This window comes from Bos grunniens, chromosome 6 (assembly GCF_055505025.1).
Source record: "Bos grunniens cultivar Pamir isolate PY7600 chromosome 6, Bosgru_T2T1.0, whole genome shotgun sequence".
NCBI classification, from domain to species: domain Eukaryota; kingdom Metazoa; phylum Chordata; class Mammalia; order Artiodactyla; family Bovidae; genus Bos; species Bos grunniens.
In genome coordinates this window covers 27260741-27279612 of record NC_141170.1, presented here as the reverse complement: position 1 = coordinate 27279612, position 18872 = coordinate 27260741, and the positions used below count along the sequence as shown (strand labels likewise).

General features: G+C 37.7%; 1 protein-coding gene across 7 annotated transcripts in view; it reads right to left on the bottom strand.

The window, feature by feature from the left end:
- Nucleotides 1-2782: 2782 nt before the first annotated feature.
- The window catches only part of CDKL2 (cyclin dependent kinase like 2), a 46035-nt gene continuing 29945 nt past the window's right edge, over nucleotides 2783-18872 (bottom strand). For 2 of the 7 annotated variants that reach the window (XR_015165297.1, XR_015165298.1), the window contains exons 9-15: nucleotides 18066-18364; nucleotides 15831-15924; nucleotides 12435-12558; nucleotides 12105-12211; nucleotides 5904-5992; nucleotides 5070-5218; nucleotides 2783-4884 (exon numbers count right to left, since the gene is read on the bottom strand). Coding sequence is in view for 5 of the 7 variants with exons in the window: in XM_086405356.1 (XP_086261482.1) it covers nucleotides 4837-4884; nucleotides 5070-5218; nucleotides 5904-5970; nucleotides 12105-12211; nucleotides 12435-12558; nucleotides 15831-15924; nucleotides 18066-18364 (888 nt within the window). In the remaining 2 variants the exon portion in view is untranslated. The remainder of the gene's footprint in view (nucleotides 4885-5069; nucleotides 5219-5903; nucleotides 5993-12104; nucleotides 12212-12434; nucleotides 12559-15830; nucleotides 15925-18065; nucleotides 18365-18872) is intronic. The other 5 variants (XM_086405356.1, XM_086405357.1, XM_086405359.1 and 2 more) reach the window with 3 other exon arrangements.

Here is an 18872-nt window from a genome sequence, read left to right as displayed (position 1 = left end):
ACCCACAGTTCTATCATTTATTAATTGAGTGACATGACAAATTTCTTAAGCTTTTGAAGCCTATACTTTGCCTGTAAACCATGACTAACATTCCTACCTTCATAGGGCTTCTATTCCTATTGTCAGATAAAAATCACAGAGCTAGATGGTTTGGAACAGAAAGAGGTTATAAAAAAGATGTGGTTCGCAATCTTTAAAGACACAGACATTTTGGCGGCGGCGGCGACTCTGGGTATTGACCTCGCCTGTCTGTGTGCTTTCAGAATCTGGCCCTGACTCTCCCGGAGGGTCTAGAAGTAACTCAACAAACAGCTTTTCTATTTGAAAAATATATAGCGGAGGAGACAGACAGGTAGGTATGTGTGTAAGCAAATGGACTGATCATCAAAGGAAGGAGACTAATTGTAGGTTTGACAGGGACAGAGTAAAGGGACAATGTAAGTGATTAGTTAATCTTACTAGGGGAGTGTAAGTAGGAAAAATATGGAAAATCCCTGTAAGTTAATGATAGCTCAAGAAAGCAAGTTTGCCTAACCATAAAACCAAGCAGGCTTTCTTAGCAACAAAACCATGTAACAGAAGCACGAGACATGCCCCAAAGCAATAAAACAAGGGTGGCATGAGGCCCACCACTTGCCCAGTAAACTCAGTAAGTTAATGATCCCTAGGACATGCTCTCTGCACACATAAGAAACAACAATAATTTGTGGACCTAGATGAACCACGTAGGGACAAGAAAATTCCCCTTTTCAACCTGGAGAAGGAACTGATGATAGAAGCACAGAGTCTAGTCAAGAGAGACAAGGAAGTTCTTCTCCCCCTCCCCACTTTTCCTTTGACTGTAAAATTGTAGCCCAGTAAGTTCTCGGTATGCAGCATTTCTTGCCCACCCACTTGTAAGCCTCAGAAGCGTCCTATTGTAATAAATCACTTATCTACCACTTTTCTCTCACTGAATTCTTTCTTGTGCTGAGACATAAAGGACTATAGTACCAGACCTCGTCAGAACCCCTGAAACAACACCAAACAGTTTGGGGTTCAGGAGAGAAGTAACCAGTGGAGACATTGTTGTGGGACAGAAGGACTGTTTTCAATTCAAGCAGCAGTTAATGGAGGTCGTTTTCCAAATTTAGAGGCACATGTGTGTGTGTTCAGTCACTTTAGTCATGTCCAACTGTTTGCAACCCTAAGGACTGTAACCCTCCAAGTTCCTCTGTCTGTGGAATTCTCCAGACAAGAATACTGGAGTGGGTTACCATTCCCTCTTCTAGGGGATCTCTTGACCTAGGGATCAAACCTGTGTCTCTTGTGTCTCTTGAACTGACAGGAGGATTCTTTACCACTGAGCCACTGGGGAAGCTCTAGAAGCATGAAGATAGCTAAATGGAGATAAACTGATACAAAAAAACCTGTTCTCTTGACTGATTGGAGATCCTTCCCTAATGTAAGGAGAAGAAAACATGCTGAATTGAAATATTTTGGTTTCACCTTCCTGACTCCTCATTTAATTCATGTTAACCAATAACACAGTTTCCAAAATTTGGCTAGAGCCTTCCTCACTTCTACAGGAGATGATCCTACACGCCAAAGTAGAACAAGAAGGGATTAAATAAGGCTATGCAATGGAGGGAAATAAAATTTCACTGAAAGCAAAGGAAAACAACATTTTGTCGGTGAGTTTTTGTTTTGTTTTCAGTTTCTCAGTATATAATAACATCACAAATATCCACAATAATAATATCCAAAAATATCTACAAACACAAAGCTCTAAATCACAAGTTACTTACAAGTGATGACAAGTGATTTGTGGTAAGGTACTTCTCAGAAAGACATGTTAAGAAACAGATAAGCTTTATCATAATTATGAGCTTTTCTGGTGGCTCAGTGGTAAAGAATTCGCTTGCTAATGCAGGACACTTGGGTTCTATCCCTGGGTCAAGAAGATCCCCTGGAGAAGGAAATGGCAACCCACTCCAGTATTCTTGTCTGGGAAGTCCCATGGACAGAGGAGTCTGGAAGGCTACAGCCCACGGAGAGGCAAAAGAGTCAGAGACCACTTAGTGACTAAACAACAACATGGTAATTACACTTTCGAGTTACTTCATGTCTGAAGCTACAAAGAGAGAAAATAAGACCTTTTAAAACATAATGTGAGAACATACTTTTTCATTCACATGGAGGAGTGTTAAGGGTTCATTTCTAATGCTAAAACACAACACAAAAAAATGGGAAAAAATTCATTTAGTCCAATTTTCTAGGACCAGCCTTAAAACCTGAAAAGCAGTGATGCTGAGGTCTCTAATTCCTGCCAATGGTTCGGTTATAGGAAGCAGGGCTTAGCAAACAAGTCAAGTACATTTTCCCACCTAGTGTAACACACAATTTACTATAGATTCAGCCTTGTAGCAAAACTAAAGTGAAGGAACCAATGATGAGAGTCACAAGAGAAAACACATCTTCTGTGTCCCCATTTCTATAGGATGTTAGCTATCCTAACCAAGCAAGGCATTCTCTCTTACCAAGCAAGGTATTCTCAATCAAGAGAACCAGCTTCTAAGATTGAGTTTGTCACAGTTTTTACCAGGTCGTCTTTACAAGACAAGTAAAGGACAAGACAGGGCCAGGCTGCTTGTATCACTGGCTGTACCAGAAAATTAACTTGCTATCCATTTCCTAAATTTTGAAAAGAAAATTAATGGATTATTTCAAACTTATCTGTTAAAACTATACAGTGCTGCATGCATTATTCATGGTCGCAAATAAAAATCAAGCAAAAACCATATATGGAGCTCAGTAAGATATAATATTTATTAATTTTAAAACATACATACACACAGCAAGCCCATTTCCCCCACCAGTACATACATATATTTTCTATTAGTAAGTGGCTTAATCATATCCTTGTAGGTGAGAAAAAGTTAAAAGTAACCTCAAACTGAAAAGAGGGATTATTTTGGTTCAGTATCTATGGCCCCAATTTGCAAAATCTTCTTTTTCAAGTAGTTCTGCAAGTTCTAACCAGATAAGATCCTCAAGTCTCAACCTGGACTTACAGTAAATCATTTTTAGTTCCTTAACTCTGAAGTTCACAATATGTTTTAATAAACAAAAAAATGCCCAAAAGCAAATATAGAAATGAGAAGGTTATTGATCTTAGATCCTTAGACACTGAGATGATATTTTCACACTGATCTATAAATTAAAATAACATAGAAATAAACTAGAGAAACACTTGGCTTTTTAAGTATCATCTGCTTTCCATGCTGTAGAGTCTCTTGGCAATATTTTTCAAAGTAAAAATAAAATAATATTTTAATGTACTTATACACAAATTTTCTTCAGCATGTTAGCCATAACAATCTAGTCAAATACTTGGTCAGAGGTTAAAGATAGAACCTCAGAATCAAGACCAAATTTTAGCTGAACTACCACCAACAGACTCCACATTGGAGCCTCTTATTTTGCCTCCTCTGGAATGTCCTATTCTTTTGAAGCCCAAGTGTCTAAGGTCAGAATTTCAATATTAAGCTCTTTAGAGTAATAGAGAAAAGTGCTAGTTAAATTTGGGAGGCATTCTAGCCAATGCCTTTTGGAAAAAAACAATATGTTGTTAATAGGTTAAGGCAAAAAAAAAGTGTCCACACAAATTCTGGTCCCCTTAAAAACCATTCTCTAAATGCAGAGCATGACTTACAACCCAGAAACCAAAAACCTGCAGTCCAACTGGTTTAACATTGCCACCTAAAAGTTTGGACCAGAGCACTAGAAAAGATGTATGCGCTGATGGTAAATGATTTTGCACCTTGATAAAAAGTTTTGGGGAAGGCCTAAGTATTTGAGGAAACAAGGAGAGAGGAACATCTCTAGGTTCTGTCTAATGTCACCTTCAAACTATCAGTGGGACAAGAGAGAAGTCCTCACAGTCGATATTCCCTCCCTAAAGCATTTCCAACTGGGGAGTTTCATAGGCACTGAGCCAGATAAGAGTAATCAGCCTGAGTCGACTGGTATAATGCAGTTTCAGCCCTGAAACTCTGTATGGTTACCTCTGTTTTTTTTCAAATGAGAAGCACAGTACTCAGCTCCAAGATAAACTTAACGAAATTCTTCTTCACCACTCATTTCAATCACATTCCTACACACAGGAACATTAGCACTAGAATCTTACAAAACAGAGGACTGTCCAATGCCAGAATCACACTAAGTTATTAGAAATAATGGTTTCTTTGCAAAATTTGCTTTAGTGTGGTTCTTAGAAGATCAGCAGAGGCCAAAATTCCCACAATAACACTGATCAAACATTAACAATAATCACAGAAACCAAAGATACACTTCTATCCATAGAGAGTAGTTACTTTTCTCCTTAAAGCATAGAAACAAGCAAGATTTTTAAATTTGTTTTATAATTAAGTTTGGGTAAAGGAAACAAAATCTTTTTTATCTTTTTTTTTTTTTCATTTTCTTCAATTGATCCTAGTTTTGATCATCTACCTCCACTGAACTCACTTCCAAATAAATGTACACATTTATATAGATAGCAAACAAGATTCAATGCATAAATAACAAAACCTTTTAAATGCTTCTCTTTTATTTTTACTCACTTTAAATACACAATCTACTAATAGTAAATACACATTCATATAACAAGAACCCTATCACTATGCTTTCATTTGATACATCTTGAAATAGCATCAACGGACTTGAAATGTGAGGGGATAACAGTTATTCAGTCTTCCTGTGAAACACATGGATGATGTCTTTTCTTCTGCTGTAAGGCTTTTCTTAGAAAATGCAGGCAGTTCAGAAGTCAATGCTCAAAGCCATGAATCTCTGCTCCTAGAATTCTGTTGCACAAGAATGTTCTCTCAGGTACCATAGCAGCATCTAAAAGCAAAGGGGGATATATGCCACCCAACAGTTCATATAAATTCCTGCTAGAAATTGATTTCTACCTCTCTTGCCTTCTTACCCTGTATATATTGATAGTCTTGGTAGGTATTACGTGGTCTAAGAAAATCATGAGTATCAAAAACAAGATTTTAAAGACAGTCTTCAGGATAATTACTTACCAAAACTATCATGTGTAGCACATCCACTTTTATATAAATAATGACTAATTTTGACAAAACAGATCCAGGTTTTAAGAGAGCTTGAAGTTTACACAGTATGTATAATGAATGCATTGTAATGACTTCCACTAGGGCCTTGGAAAGGACCTCTAAAAATGAGAAATTAAAATTTAAAATTTGTTCACGTCACAGTAAATTCACATTTGGTGTCACAGACATTCAAAATACTTTGTGGAGGTTGAAAGATTAATTCTAACAACACAGTTATGAGAATGTGGGATTTTATTACCAATACATTTCACAGAGTTAATGAGATACTCAATTTTGAATGACGTGTGTGAGCTCACATAGAAAAGTATCACCCCCAAAAGGTCTGATTTGGGGGGGGAGAAGTTTTAGCATTAAAAAGTTCTATTTAAAAGGAAAGCAATCACTGGGTTTAGTGCTGATACCTCTTTATTAGGAAAAGGATTATCTAGCAGTCATTTGCTCTTTCTTGTTTTACAAGCCCAAAGGGCATATGACTGATAAGAGAGATAAGTCCGTATCCTCCTGGAACATTTCTCACCCTAAATTCACATTACTGTATCCAATAAAATACAGCAGATTAGTTTAAAAGCAAGAGATGTAAACTCTATGAAAAAGGATTTCATCCCAGAGACAAATGCTACTTCTATTTTTTTAAGTGGTACAATTCTTTGTCTATCAGGAGTTCCCACAGAGCCAAACATGGAAGAATATTTTGGCTGGGAATCTGTAACTTTAGCAAGCTATTAACACACAACATTTCCCATGAAGGGTAACACAGCTCCAAGTGTGAGAAATCAGACCTACCCAGTTCAGAATCGACAGGCCACTCAGTGCTGGTGTTCCACGGGAGGCAAATCAGCCTCTGAATCATCTGACAGGGGAGATTTTGATACCTAGAAGTTAATAATTGAGCATAATAGATTCTCAGTAATTGCCAAAGTCCTACTTCCCCCAAAGGGTTAACTATTCATATGGATAGCTCAAGCTGCTTATACAGAAAAAGATGAAGTAAGGGCTTCATCTTACTCTCTGACCTCGTTGTTGATATATATGCTAAATGATACTTCTGATGTGCCAGGGCAATGTAAACCTGCTATAACCCATGTTTACTACCTATCAACAAAATAAACAAATCAAAACCGTTTGAAAAAAATACAAAAAAAACAACTGAGGATGAAGGACAAGAGTCAAAACTTGGAGATACAACCCTTCGTGTGGGAGTAAGTTTCCAGTTTTGTTTGTTTTTCACCACTGTGACTTTGCCCAAAGGGCAAGCCCTGCTATCAGAGTAGTGAGAAGTGCAAGATAGATCAGTAGAAATTACTCAATCTGAAAAACAGAAAAAAAGATTGAAGAAGGTGAAAAGCCTCAGGAACCTGTAAAAAAAAAAAAAAAACAAAAACCTACCCAAAGGTCTACCATGTAAGTCACTGGAATTTCATAAAGAGAAAAGAAAGATATGGCAGGAAAAAATATTTGAAGAAATAATGACCAAAACTTGCCAAATTTGGTAACAGAGATCAGTTTGCAGATTCAAGAAGCTCAGCAAATTTCAGAAGGATACACTCAAAGAGAACTATGCCCAAACATAAGATATTCAAGCTAATGAACACAAAAGACAAAGATTAGATAGTGAAAGCAGCTAGAGAAAAATGAAGCACTTCATATAGAGGAACAATTCAAATACCTGATAATTTTCCACCAGAAACTGTAGTGACTAGAAGACAGAGAAATAATTATCTTTATAGCACTGAGAGAAAAAAATTCTTTTTTAAAAATCTACCAACTCGTGCTCTATATCCAGTGAAAATATATTTCAGGAAAGAAGGCAAAATAATAATGTGATTCCCAAATGAAAGAAAAGTAAGAGTTTGTCATTATCATACCTGCTCAGTAAAAATCATTACAGGAGGTTTTCCAGACAGAAGGAAAATAATATCAGAAATTAAAACTGTAATCTTTATGAAAGAAGGAAGAACAACATTAAAAGTCAGTAGCTAGGTAAACATAGAAAACTACTTTCTTTGCATAAACTGCTTAAAATACTTATTATTATTTATAGATTATTTATAGAACAGTCTTTTGGACTCTGTGGGAGAGGGAGAGGGTGGGATGATTTGGGAGAATGGCATTGAAATATGTATAATATCACATATGAAACGAGTTGCCAGTCCAGGTTCGATGCACGATACTGGATGCTTGGGGCTGGTGCAATGGAATGACCCAGAGGGATGGTATGGGGAGGGAGGAGGGAGGAGGGTTCAGGATGGGGAACACATGTATACCTGTGGCGGATTCATTTCGATATATGGCAAAACCAATACAATATTGTAAAGTTAAAAAATAAAATAAAATACTTATGATTATTTTAGCAAAAAGATAATATAGTGTAGTGAGGCTTTCTATGTATGTGAATAAAATACATAACTCTAACATAAAGTTCAGGTGTGCAGAAGAGAAATAGGTTTTGAAAGATTCTACATTTTATAAGTGATACAATACTTATTCTAAGTAGACTATGAAAAAATTAGTTGTATACACTGTAATCCTTAGAGAATTCATTAAAAAAATAATGCAGAGATTATCACCAAAGAACCAGTACTAAAAATACCTAAATACAAAATAAGACTGGAAAGGGAAAACAGAGGAACAAAAATAACTAATAAAAGAATAGTGCTAGATCCAAACACTTGAATAATCACATTAATGTTAATTGGCCTAAATATTCAGTGGTAGGAAGGATTCTAAAGATATTCCCCTAAGATATCTGTCCCTGGTTAGTCAATCGAACTCACTTAGCTACTTCTGTGAAAGAACTTTGAAATTAATGAACATGAAATTAAAGAACATGAAATTAATGAACATGAAATTAATTTATCAATTCAGCTGACCCTCAGAGAGATTATCCCAGTGGGCCCAAGGAATCACATGTGCCCTTAAAAGCGGAAGAATGTCAGAGAGGTGAGGCAGATGAGTTAAGAGTGAGTCAAAGGAGTAAGAAAGTTTCAACCACAGTTGCTGGCTTTGAGACCTGTGGAATTAGGCCATGAGCCATGTGAATGGCCTCTAGAAGCCAAGAACAACCCCCCAGGTGTCAGTCAGAAAGGAAACGGGACATGAGTCCCACAACCACATGGAACTAGATGCTGCCAACTACTTGAATGAGCCTGGAAACAGATTCCCCCTCTAGAGCCTCCAGAAAGAAACGCAGCCCTGCTGACATCTTAATTTCAGCCTATGAGACTCTTAAGGAGACCAGCAGCTGTACCTTGACTTCCAACCTATGGAAACTGTGAAGCTGAACAAATGGAGATTGTTTTAAATTGGTAGTAACTTGTTAGAAGAAATAGAAAATAAACAGACGTTCCAATTAAAAGAATCAGAATTGACAAAATGGATACAAAGGGAAGATCCTAATTTATCTGCTGTTGGCAAAAGAAACACTTAAAACATAAAAACCAGATAAGCTGAAAGTAAATTAAAGTATTGATAGAAAGACACACTATGAAGACAAATAACTGTAAGTACACTGGAGTGAAGGCTTCCCAGGGGGCACTAGTGGTAAAGAACCCACCTGCCAGTGCAGCAGATATGAGACGTGGGTTTGATCCCTGGGTCAGGGCAATCCCCTGGAGGAGGGCATAGCAGCCCACTCCAGGATTCTTGCCTGGAGAATTCCATGGACAGAAGAGCCTGGTGGGCTACAGTCCACAGGATTGCAAAGAGTCAGACATGACTGAAGTGACTTAGCACGTACGCACGCTGCAGTGACTATTTTAATCTCAGATAAAATAGACTTTGAGGCACAGAGCACCAAGAGAGATAAAGTGAGAGACTTCAAAATGATAAAAGAGACAATGTATCAGAAAGACAAAACAAGTATAAATGTGTCTGTACCTAATAAAACAGATTTTTTAAAATACATGAAGCAAAAATAAACAGAAAAATAGACAATGCCACAATCATAGTGAAAGATCTATCAAGATCTTTCAGGAACTGATGGAACTAAACAAAAAAATCAAGAATATACAACGTTTGAACATTATCAACCTTAATCGAATTTCACATTTATAAAACACTACATCCAACAACTAATTATATACATTATTTTTAAGAGAATAAGGTTTATTCACCAAGACAGACCATGTGCTGGGCCATAAAACACATCTCCATGCATCTAAAAAAATCGAAATCATACAGAGTATATTCTCTGATCACATGAAGTTAAAATTATAAATTAATAATAAAGTATCTAAAGAATAACCAAGTGTCTGTTAAACAACACATTCCTAAAAAATTATTGGGTTAAAGAAAAAATTACAAGGGAAATTTTTTAAATGTTTGACCAGAATGATAAAGAAAATATAACATATGGAAATTTGTGGGATGAAGCAAACAGTGCTTAGAGGAAAATATTTGAAGTTATGTCTGTAAATATAAAATGTGTAAGCATGGGGTGGAGTGAGGAGTGGAGACATATTCCATGGATTAAGCAATATTTCACTTACAAAATCTATCTTACAGATTGTTCCAGAAGGTATATAATAGACTTTTATAAATGTGAAAATGTTATGTAGTTCAGTGCATTGATGAATACCAGAAAGTAAGGGTGCAAGGCAGGTCACAGCCTCAGAAGGCAGGCCCTTGGCTTTCAGTCTCCAGTTACGTCTCTTTCCACCCAGATTTTCCACACACAAATTCATGTTATTTTGGTGTTAATCTGCTTTTTCAATACACCTACTTTCTCTTTCATTGTATTTTAAATACAAATGGAAACTGAACAAATAACTTGAGAGGAAAAATGCAGAACCAGTTTTCAGATATAAAACGATTAGTTCAGAATGAGAAAGAAAAATATTGAAGAAGGGGGAAGGCAGCCAAAGCTTTTCTTCCATTGCATGCAACTAGATTGAGCTGCTGTTGCTGCTGCTGCTAAGTCGCTTCAGTCGTGTCCGACTCTGTGCGACCCCAGAGACGGCAACCCACCAGGCTCCCCCATCCCTGGGATTCTCCAGGCAAGAACACTGGAGTGGGTTGCCATTTTCTTTTCCAACGCATGAAAGTGAAAAGTCAAAGTGAAGTCGCTCAGTCATGTACCGACTCTTCGAGACCCCATGGACTGCAGCCTACCAGGCTCCTCCGTCCGTGGGATTTTCCAGGCAAGAGTACTGGAGTGGGGTGCCATTGCCTTCTCTGTAGATTGAGCTATGTTGACCCAAAAAGTGCTTTGAACAATAATGTGCTCACAAAGAGCAAGTGGGAATTTTTGCCTTTAAAATCTGCTTTACATTTAAGTTTAGACGTATACAAGGAATTTCCCGCAACACTGTAGTTCCTAAAAATAAAATCTGTGGCCATGCTTCATCTTCACACAATAGGAATTTGTTTAGCTTTAATGATGTTGCTCCCGAAATGGCTGGCAAGGGATAAGGCAAAAAGCAACAGCTGTCTATAAATGTTTTTCTCAGAATCACTCGGTAACTGCCTCTGTAATTTGTTATCCTCAGCAACAGCATTCCCCTTGTTTGCAGAGTTGTACAAATTATTTCAGGAGTAACAGTAGGAAAAAGTACCCACATAGAGGAAGAGGGTACGTACAGGGGCTGTTTATGAAATGGAGATACTTAAACAATCGGGATGGGGAATTCCAAAATAAAAGTTGCATCAAGCAGAAGTGAAAACTTGTTTGAGGAACAAAAGTGGGGGGAAAAAAGAAGTAAAGGGAAAAATTCAGGGATGCATGTCTCAAGTTTGTTGTTAGTTATGGATGGCCCAAGAGATTAAAAAGTTGGCCAGTTTTCTTAGGGATATGACTGTTGTTGATATGAAAGGAGCAGAAACATAAATATTCTGGAGAGATACGAGAAATTATAGAAAAAGACTATATGGAATAGAAAATCTCTAGCATGAACCTAGAGGGGTGGGATGGGGTGGGAAGTGGTAGGGAGGTTCAAGAGGGAGGGGACATACGTGTACCTATGGCTGATTCATGTTGATGTATGGCAGAAACCCACACAATACTGTAAAGCAATTATCCTTCAATTAAAAATAAATAAATTTAAAAAGAAAATCTCTAGCATGGATGGAGCAGATTGCCCTAGGGAAAAGTGTCAAATAAACAATACATTTTAAGAGGATAAAAACAATTCCAGAGTTTAACTCTTTGAAAGATGGGTAATATTAATAATTTTGGTATTATTGCAGTGAAATGCCATAACCTAAAATAAAGAATAGGTATATTAAAGCCACAGCTAGGCTAAATACACACACACACACACAATTTTTTAACCTATAAAAAACTGATCACTGTAAGCTGGGAAATGTTTATGTAAATATATATGTAATAAGGGTGCTTAATGCAATGAATCATAAAATAAAATTTAACATGCAAATTTTATGCTGCTGCTGCTGCTAAGTCACTTCAGTCGTGTCCGACTCTGTGCGACCCCATAGACGGCAGCCCACCAGGCTCCCCGTCCCTGGGATTCTCCAGGCAAGAACACTGGAGTGGGTTGCCATTTCCTTCTCCAGTGCAGGAAAGTGAAAAGTGAAAGTGAAGTCGCTCAGTCATGCCCGACTCCCAGTGACCCCATGGACCGCAGCCCACCAGGCTCCTCCATCCATGGGATCCTCCAGGCAAGAGTACTGGAGTGGGGTGAGATACCACTAATAAACCTACCCAATCAATAAAAGCAAACTCTCCATATGACACTTTAAAAGGAAGTATGTGTGCGTCCTAAGTCACTTCAGTTGTGTCTGACTCTTTGCAACCCTAAGGGCTGTTGCCCACCAGGTTCCTCTGTCCACGGGATTCCCCAGGCAAGAATATTGAGTGGGTTGCCATTCCCTCCTCCAGGGGATCTTCCCCACCCAGGGATCGAACCCACGTCTCCTGCAGTTTCTGCATTGTAGGCAGATTCTTTACCGCTGAGCCACCCAGGAAGCCCAAAAGAAAGTATGAGAGAAACCCAAGTTCCATGAAACCTACAGACAGTATTTCTTTACCTGCTGTAATGTGATACTGGGGGTGTGCAAGTCAATTGTGGCCAGAGACGGAATTCGAGATTCTGAAAGATTTTTGTTCTCTTTCTTTATTAGCCTGGAATTCCGAGCTAGACAAAAATAACCATAAACAGTGAGAAAATGAGACATTTTTGTTTGTTTTTCACATTCTATATCTGTCCTTCAGTCTGTAGTTATTGTACATAAGTCTACATTTTCACATACTTAAAGATGTAAAGTTACTAAACATTTTTAATATTGTTAGTTTACTTAGCATACATTTTAAATAACGTATACAAAAGGGCTAAAATAGGAAAAGCATTATAAACATACCGATGCCTTCCAGGGCTTTTAGTTCAGGGAGATGATTATAATTTAGTTCAGGCAAACGGACATCTGTCTTTGAGTATTCCCTTCTTTTCTTATTTGCCTGAAGTAGGCTCTTTTCACTAGCAACCTAATATCATCAGAATGGTTAACACAAATGAATTAGCTTCCAGGTAAGCTTGTCCCCTTTTCATAACTATTATATTCATATCTTAAAATTTATGGAATTCAAAAGCTGGAATAATATACAAAAGCTGGAATAATATAAAGTTTGAGGAACACTAATAACAAATGAAACAACTTCACCCAGTTATTTCAAATCTCTTCCTATTAAATTTACTAAAATTGCTAACAAGTGGGGTGCTTGGTTGCTGAGTTTCTCCTTCTCCCTCCACCAACTGGCAAGCGTCACAAGGTTAAAAGATGGGCATCAGTGTCCTTTCAGGCCAGCAAGGTCAGGCCTTATGACACTTGCTGGACTTTTATGCAAATAGTTGTTACTGACACCTGAATTGTGAATAGTTCATCTTGTTACAGATCACATCGCCTAGCACACTTTTCACTTTCCCAATGGTAATCTTGTTACTCATTTTTTTACATTTGTCCTTGTCTCCTTCCTCAGCATTAGCAAATGATACTATCTTCCTAGAAATGCATTTTATTAAGGTATAAAGGATAAAATTATTATTCAAATTATTTTCCTAATCTTTCTTAGTACTATTACTTCATATTTTATAAAGTCTGGAAAAATAATAAAGAACAGCAGTAGCACTTCAATTCTGCACCTTTGTGAGTTTGACATTTCCCAATCTGTTTCCTTTAAGAAACACAGAAACTCTACAATCTTTTCCACATTTTCAAAACAGATGATACACAGAGATATTATATGATTTGCTAAAAGGAAAAAACTACATATAGATGATGAAATCATATGTATGTCCATGTATATACACATACATGTATAAACAGTGAAATATACACACAAAGACTATAATGACAGTGTTAAGCCCCTGAGGGTCCAGATGTCTTGAGTTTAATATTCTGTGAACTACTCTGCCTCCCAGAAAGTCTTCAGAAGTCCTGTAGTGAACTTTTGAGTTTCTTTATTTTGGATGTTTCTATTTACTCTTTTAATAGAATTAGTGCTAAGCCTCAAGTTTCAAATCAACTATAAAATAAAATAATTAGTTTAAAAAAAAACTATCCACAAGTAAAAAACAATAAAATAATGAGTATAAACTACTAGATTTGTATATTCAAAAAGTGACAAGTTAAAATACATAAGAGATGTTTATAATAATATACTTATCTACATCTCAGAATCAGGGTACAAAGCATGGGAGAAGGGTATTGATATTCAACCTAGAAGTTGAAGAAAGTGTATGCTTAGTTCTGCCTCTGTTAATTTTCATTAAGAAAAGACCCCATGGGTCTTCTCCCCACTAATCTTTACCTCCTTTCTTGAGTCCCTGTTCCAAAGGAAGATAAACAGAAATGAGATCTAAAATTATCAGCCAGCATTGATTATGTAATGCCTGAAAGAAGCCTGATCTCAATGGCAGCAAAACGGTGTTGAGCCAGCTACTTTGAGAAGCCTTGCTGATTAAAATAGTCTTCCAAAGGAGATCAGGAATGTAAAACACACAAAAAAAATCCATAAATAAATGAGCAGAGTATAGCAAAAAAAAAAAAAAGGAAAGTACTATGGATACAGAAATTATAGGCTAAGAATAGTTAAAAGAAAAATAAATGCAATGTCTCAATCATGAGAGATAGGAAAAGAAGGGTATACTTTTCAGCTCTGAGGATGATGAGAGAGGTAGAGAAGGGAAAATCATGAGAAAAATACTCCTTTGGAAATATACATCCATACCTCCCTGTTCCTGGCAGAAGAATCCATTCACCACATTTCTTAAGCAGTTTAAATGCATGTGACACTATTCAAGGTGTGGGGCAGAACAGTGATGAAAACAAAGAAAGCACAAATTCCTCCTGGGAAGTTTCCATTCAGGGAAAGGGGTAGCAGGGAAAGACATTACATAAATAAGAGAATACAGAGGATGTCAGGTAAGGCAATTAGGGGTGGGGAATTAAACAAGGGGAGGGGAGAAAGTAATAGGAGACAAAATGAGTTAAAACATTTGAGAAGACTTCACAGTAAGATTTCATGAAAGTGAAGAAGGAGAGAAAGCAAAGTCTTTGGATTATCTGGGGTAAGGATACTCTAAAAGGGAGGAAACAGCAAGTGCAAAAACCCAACTGTGGGAGCACGTCTAGCCACGTTCTAGGAATAGCGAGGAAATCAATGTGATTGGACTTGTTTAGTTGCTAAGTCATGGCTGACTTTTTTGCAAGCCCATGAGCCCCCTGGGTTACCATTTCTTACTCCCAGGGATATTACCAACCCAGGGACTGAACCTGTGTCTCCTGCATTGGCAGGTAGATTCTTAACCACCGAGCCATCAAGCTGGATGGACTGCAGTGATCAAAAATGAGAGTAGCCAAGAGTGGGATGGAGGGATGGCGAGGGTAAATCACTCAGGGACCAAAAGGCCCTGAAAGCACTTTGTTTTTTCTCAGAGATAAGAAGCCAATGGAGGGTTTTGAGTGGAAGAGCAATGATGATTCAACTTAACTTTTTTTTTTTTTTTTTCAACTTAACTTTTAAAAGAAGACTTCTGGCCTGATAATACTCCTCTCAACCTTCAGAAGACCTCTGAACCTTGACATGATTCTACTACTGCAATCTGACACTATGTTTTAATTTGTTTATTCTCTACTAGACCACAAGCTCCTTGAAAAAAAAGATTAACTTATTCTTCTCCAGTGTTTTCTGTTTAATGGATAATAAATATGTTAAGTGAATAAATAGAATATTTCTACCAGAAATCTGATCTGGGTGAGATAAGATAATTTACCTTTTCAAATCTACTCTATAAAAGTACTGATCACCAAACATTAGGTTAAGAAAATTTATGATTACTGAAAAAAATTAAAGCAGGTCATTTTAACAATAACATCTTTTTGACTAAAGTATAGTTGATTTACAATGTTGTGTTAATTTCTGCTGTATAGGAAAATGATTCAGTTATATATACATTCTTTTTTATATTCCTTTCCATTATGGTTTATCTTAGGATATTAAATACAGTTTCTGTGCTATACAGTAGGACACTGTTGCTTATCCATTCTGTATAATAATAACATCTTACATTTAAATTTCTAGATTTATAAAACTTAAACTTGACTTTGATGGTCTGGGATGATATATATATAGTTAAGTTTCTACATTATGATGTATCTCCCAACAAAACTCTCAGTTTTTCACTATCATGTTTAATATTAATAAAATATAGAAATGACTAATGCTTGCTCTTCTACCACTGAGAACAGTTCACTTACCAATGTGGTCACATTAATATTATAAGCTCCTGGTGGAGAATGTTTATTTGGTTTAACAAATGGAATACAATACTTCTTGGTTTTCTCATCCACTCTGTAACAAAAACAACAAAAAAATTTACATTAGAAGCAGTAGTAATTATTTTTTTCAAGCACAAAATTAAATGACCCAACACCAAGTGACATGAACAGACATGAATTTGAGCAAGCTCCAGGAGATAGTAAAGGACAGGGAAGCCTGGTGTGCTGCAGTCCTGGGGTCGCAGAGAGTTGAACATGACTTAGTGACTGAACAAAAACTTACCACCCAGTGACATGCAGTTTAATCAGAATTTACTGCCTATTCTTTTCATTCCAATCCCTGAGAAAGGCAATGCCAAAGAATGCTCAAACTACTGCATAATTGCACTCATCTCACACACTAGTAAAGTAATACTCCAAGCCAGGCTTCAACAATACGTGAACTGTGAACTTCTAGATGTTCAAGCTGGATTTAGAAGGACAGAGGAACCAGAGATCAAATGGCCAATATCCGCTGGATCATCGAAAAAGCAAGAGAGTTCCAGAAAAAACATCTACTTCTGCTTTATTGACTATGTCAAAGCCTTTGACTGTATGGATCACATTAAACTGTGGAAAATTCTGAAAGAGATGGGAATACCAGACCACCTGACCAGCGTCTTGAGAAATCTGTATGCAGGTCAGGAAGCAACAGTTAGAACTGGACATGGAATGACAGGCTGGTTCCAAATAGGAAAAGGAGTACGTCAAGGCTGTATACTGTCACCCTGCTTATTTAACTTATATGCAGAGTACATCATGAGAAACGCTGGGCTGGATGAAGCAAAAGCTGAAATCAAGATTGCTGGGAGAAATATCAATAACCTCAGATATGCAGATGACACCACCCTGATGGCAGAAAGTGAAGAAGAACTAAAGAGCCTCTTGACAAAAGTGAAAGAGGAGAGTGAAAAAGTTGGCTTAAAGCTCAACATTCAAAAAACTAAGATCATGGCATGTGTTCCCATCACTTCATGGCAAATAGATGGGGAAACAGTGGAAATAGTGGCTGACTTTATTTTGGGGGGCTCCCAAATCCCTGCAGATGATGACTGCAGCCATGAAAATGAAAAACGCTTACTCCTTGGAAGGAAAATTATGACCAACCTAGACAGCATATTAAAAAGCAGAGACGTTACTTTGCCAACAAATGGTTTTTCCAGTAGTCATGTTTGGATGTGAGAGTTGGACTATAAAGAAAGCTGAGCACTGAAGAATTGATAATTTTGAACTGTGGTGTTGGAGAAGACTTGAGAGTCCCTTGGACTGCAAGGAGATCCAACCAGTCCATCCTAAAGGAGATCAGTCCTGAGTGTTCACTGGAAGGACTGATGTTGAAGCTGACACTCCAATACTTTGGCCACCTGATGCAAAGAGCTGACTCATTTGAAAAGACCCTGATGCTAGGAAAGATTCAAGGTGAGAAGAGGACGACAGAGGATGAGATGGTTGGATGGCATCACTGACTCAATGGACATGAGTTTGAGTAAATTCTGGGAGTTGGTGATGGACAGGGAGGCCTGGCATGCTGTAGTCCATGGGGTCGCAAAGAGTCAGACATGACTGAGGGACTGAACTGACTACTAAATGCCCACAGCCACACCATGCAACAGCAGACATGCAAAACCAATTATTTCTTTTATTATGACAACCTCTTTTTGTGTTATTAAACTAAATAGCTATAGAGTCTCTTCACCTTAAATAATACAACTCTATTTTCTTAGGACTCGGTAAATTTTTTGATCAAATGCTAATAATTTTCATCACACTGGCCAAGAAGTCTTTTGAAACAGCAACCTGACAAGAAGCAATAGCAGGGACTTCCCTGGTGGTCTAGTGGTTAAGAATGTGCCTTGCATTTCAGGGGACGTAGGTTCAATTCCTAGTCAGGGAACTAAGATCCCACATACTACAGAGCAACTAAGCCTGTGCACCTCAACTCCTGAGCTGTGCCCTCTAAGGCTGGTGTGACACAACTAGAGAGTCTGTGCGCTGCAACAAAAGATCCTGTGTTTTGCAAGTAAGACCTGACACAGCCAAATAAACAAATAATTTAAAAAAAAGAATGAAGAGTATCCAGAAGTCTGAAAGTAATAATGCAGGTCGTTGGACTGATAAATATTTGCAGCTTGTAAATATGTAAGAACATTTTGTTCTTATTTTCCTAATTCATACCTGTAACTCTGAATTCCTGAGATAGTTCCCATTCCAGAAGTAATAGTGGGAGCTGTTGCAGAAAGATTGTGTGTGAGTGGGGGAATTGCCATGCCTGGATTTCTTGTTTGGTCCACGCTGCCATTGCTGCAATCTCGGAGGCTTGTTGAAGGCACTATTTTGACGGGGCTCATCCCATTGTCATTGAGACAGCTGGCATTTGAAGCTCGACTCGCTTTTTCCACTTTTTCTCCATCTGTTTTTGATCCTTTTATTTTAAATACTTTAGAATCCTTAGTTTGGGGATCAGCATTGGTATCCTGTTATAAAATATTAACAACATTAATGATCTGAGGAGAAGGAAAAATCACCTTTTCCTATGAAGTACTTGTCAACAAAAGCAGAATTCCAGAGACAACACCTTCTTGTGCTCCAGTTTTTTCTTATTCTACCTATGGAACTAAAACTAAACCTGGGATTCTCAGACACCTATTTCAAATGAAAATGCAACTCACACGAGCTCTGACATATATATATCAGATTTAATGATGTATACACAGAACTTCCCTTGTGGTCCAGTGGTTAAGAATCTGCCTGCCAATGCAGGAGACACAGGTCCAGTCCCTGATTCAGGAAGATTCTACTTGCCAAGGGGTAATTAAGGCTGTGAGCCACAACTGCTGAAGCCCGAGCACTGCAACTGCTGAGCTCATGCCCTAGAGTCCATGCTCCACAGTAAGAGAAGCCAATGCAGTGAGAAGCCCACACACTGCAACTAGAGACAGCCCACACGCAGCAAAGAAGACTAGCGCAGTCAAAAATAAATTA